Here is a 1,636-nt window from a genome sequence, read left to right on the forward strand (position 1 = left end):
AAAAAAAACATAAATATCCATAATAAAGGAAAAAATGATCCTTTTGTTAACAAATGATAGCCTAAGGTTGAATTTTCTAGGTAGCACTCCCACCCCCATTGCAATTAATACATCTCTGACTGCTTCCTCTCACTCACCTTTCACACCCATGGGAGTCGGGCAGTCATCAGCCACAGGAGGAAGGACTCTGGTGTAATAGGAGAGATTAGAGAAGGCTTCCCAGCTTTTGTAGCCATAGTGCACATTGTAAGTTGGTGGACTCTCAATCAAATGTGATCTGGCTTAAATTTTCAAGAAAAAAAAATGTTTTATTTATTCCCATATGCAAAGCAACTCATTGTTAGTTTTTATTGTAAAAAGTGGAAAGTGGCACTCGAGATTGAATTTAATTCCAACCTTCTCCATTATAAAACAGCTACACTTTACAGTCTAACTGCTTCTTCAAATAAACTTTTAATAATATATATGTATATATCATATATAAAGTTATTTTCTTGCTGACCCAAATCCACATTAACCATTTATTTTAATGGGTGCTACATGTTCAGAACAATTCTGTGGCCCATGGGCATACAATAAACACTTGGACCACACTTCCTCCATAAGTTGGCTGGAACAGTGAGTTACAAGAAATGCACAGGGTTATGAGTAGAATTATGACCGTGAGACAGAACTGTAAAAACTGGATGGGACTAAACGTCAATATGTTTGGCTCTTAAGATGGATGGTAAACCAAAAGGGTATATTTAAAGTCGTTTTGACAAATTTGGAAATATATTTTTGGAATAGGCTTAGTAAACTAGAGTATTATTAAGCACATTTTTCTTTGAGGAAGCTAAAAATCTTAGAAAGAGACTTGTACTTACATGTCAACACATATTTCATAATTGCATTTCGCAGGAAGGGAATATTATTGACAATGTTCCAGACTCCCTTGAAGTGGGTAAGTATGTAGTGCACTGTGTTTGGAGTGGGTTTCAGGAATAATTTTATTCTTGTTAGAAATTCAGCTGCAAGAAGAGGGAAGAAAGGAGGAAGAAATTAATGGGGCCCATTATAAGACATAAATCTGTAAAATTACAGCTGTAGGTAGCCTCATTCCAAATGAGGAAACCCAAAGGCAAACTTACGTGTGGAACAGTTTTCACCATAGAACCCAGTCCGGGTACAGTCGCACTTATACTGGTCAAATCCTGTGGTCATACATATACCTCGGTTTTGACATGGGTTGGAACAGCAAGGATTTGCTACAATAGAAGTAAGGACAGTAAATAAATCATTCTTCAGTGTCTTAATCTTGAATGAAACATTTAATTGTTCTACTAACTATGGGTCACCTTACAATAACAAATTCAAGAAATATCCCGGCAGTCATGGAAAAACGATTTTTAAAATCTGCCTCAAAGAATGGTTATAATGCAGAAATACAAATTTCCTGTTCTAAATAAGGGTAACAGAATGTTCAGTCGGGTAAATCAGGCTACTAAGCTTTTCCTTATTAACTTTTTAGATGTTCAAATTAGCATGTTTAAGAAGCTCAGAAAAGTAGCACTTTTAAAACGGGTGGACCTAGTACATTAATCAACACTTAGAAAAAAATTCAAAGTAAAAACAGCTTACTTCTAAAAATATTTTG

General features: G+C 35.3%; 1 protein-coding gene across 1 annotated transcript in view; it reads right to left on the reverse strand.

The window, feature by feature from the left end:
• The window catches only part of PTGS2 (prostaglandin-endoperoxide synthase 2 (prostaglandin G/H synthase and cyclooxygenase)), an 8,676-nt gene extending 7,473 nt beyond the window's left edge, over nt 1-1,203 (reverse strand). Inside the window, exons 1-3 of the mRNA XM_008575595.1 lie at nt 1,131-1,203; nt 867-1,010; nt 138-281 (exon numbers count right to left, since the gene is read on the reverse strand). Coding sequence (XP_008573817.1) covers nt 138-281; nt 867-1,010; nt 1,131-1,203 — 361 coding nt within the window. The remainder of the gene's footprint in view (nt 1-137; nt 282-866; nt 1,011-1,130) is intronic.
• Nucleotides 1,204-1,636: the final 433 nt, after the last annotated feature.

This window comes from Galeopterus variegatus, unplaced genomic scaffold, assembly GCF_000696425.1.
Source record: "Galeopterus variegatus unplaced genomic scaffold, G_variegatus-3.0.2 Scaffold1214, whole genome shotgun sequence".
NCBI classification, from domain to species: Eukaryota; Metazoa; Chordata; class Mammalia; order Dermoptera; family Cynocephalidae; genus Galeopterus; species Galeopterus variegatus.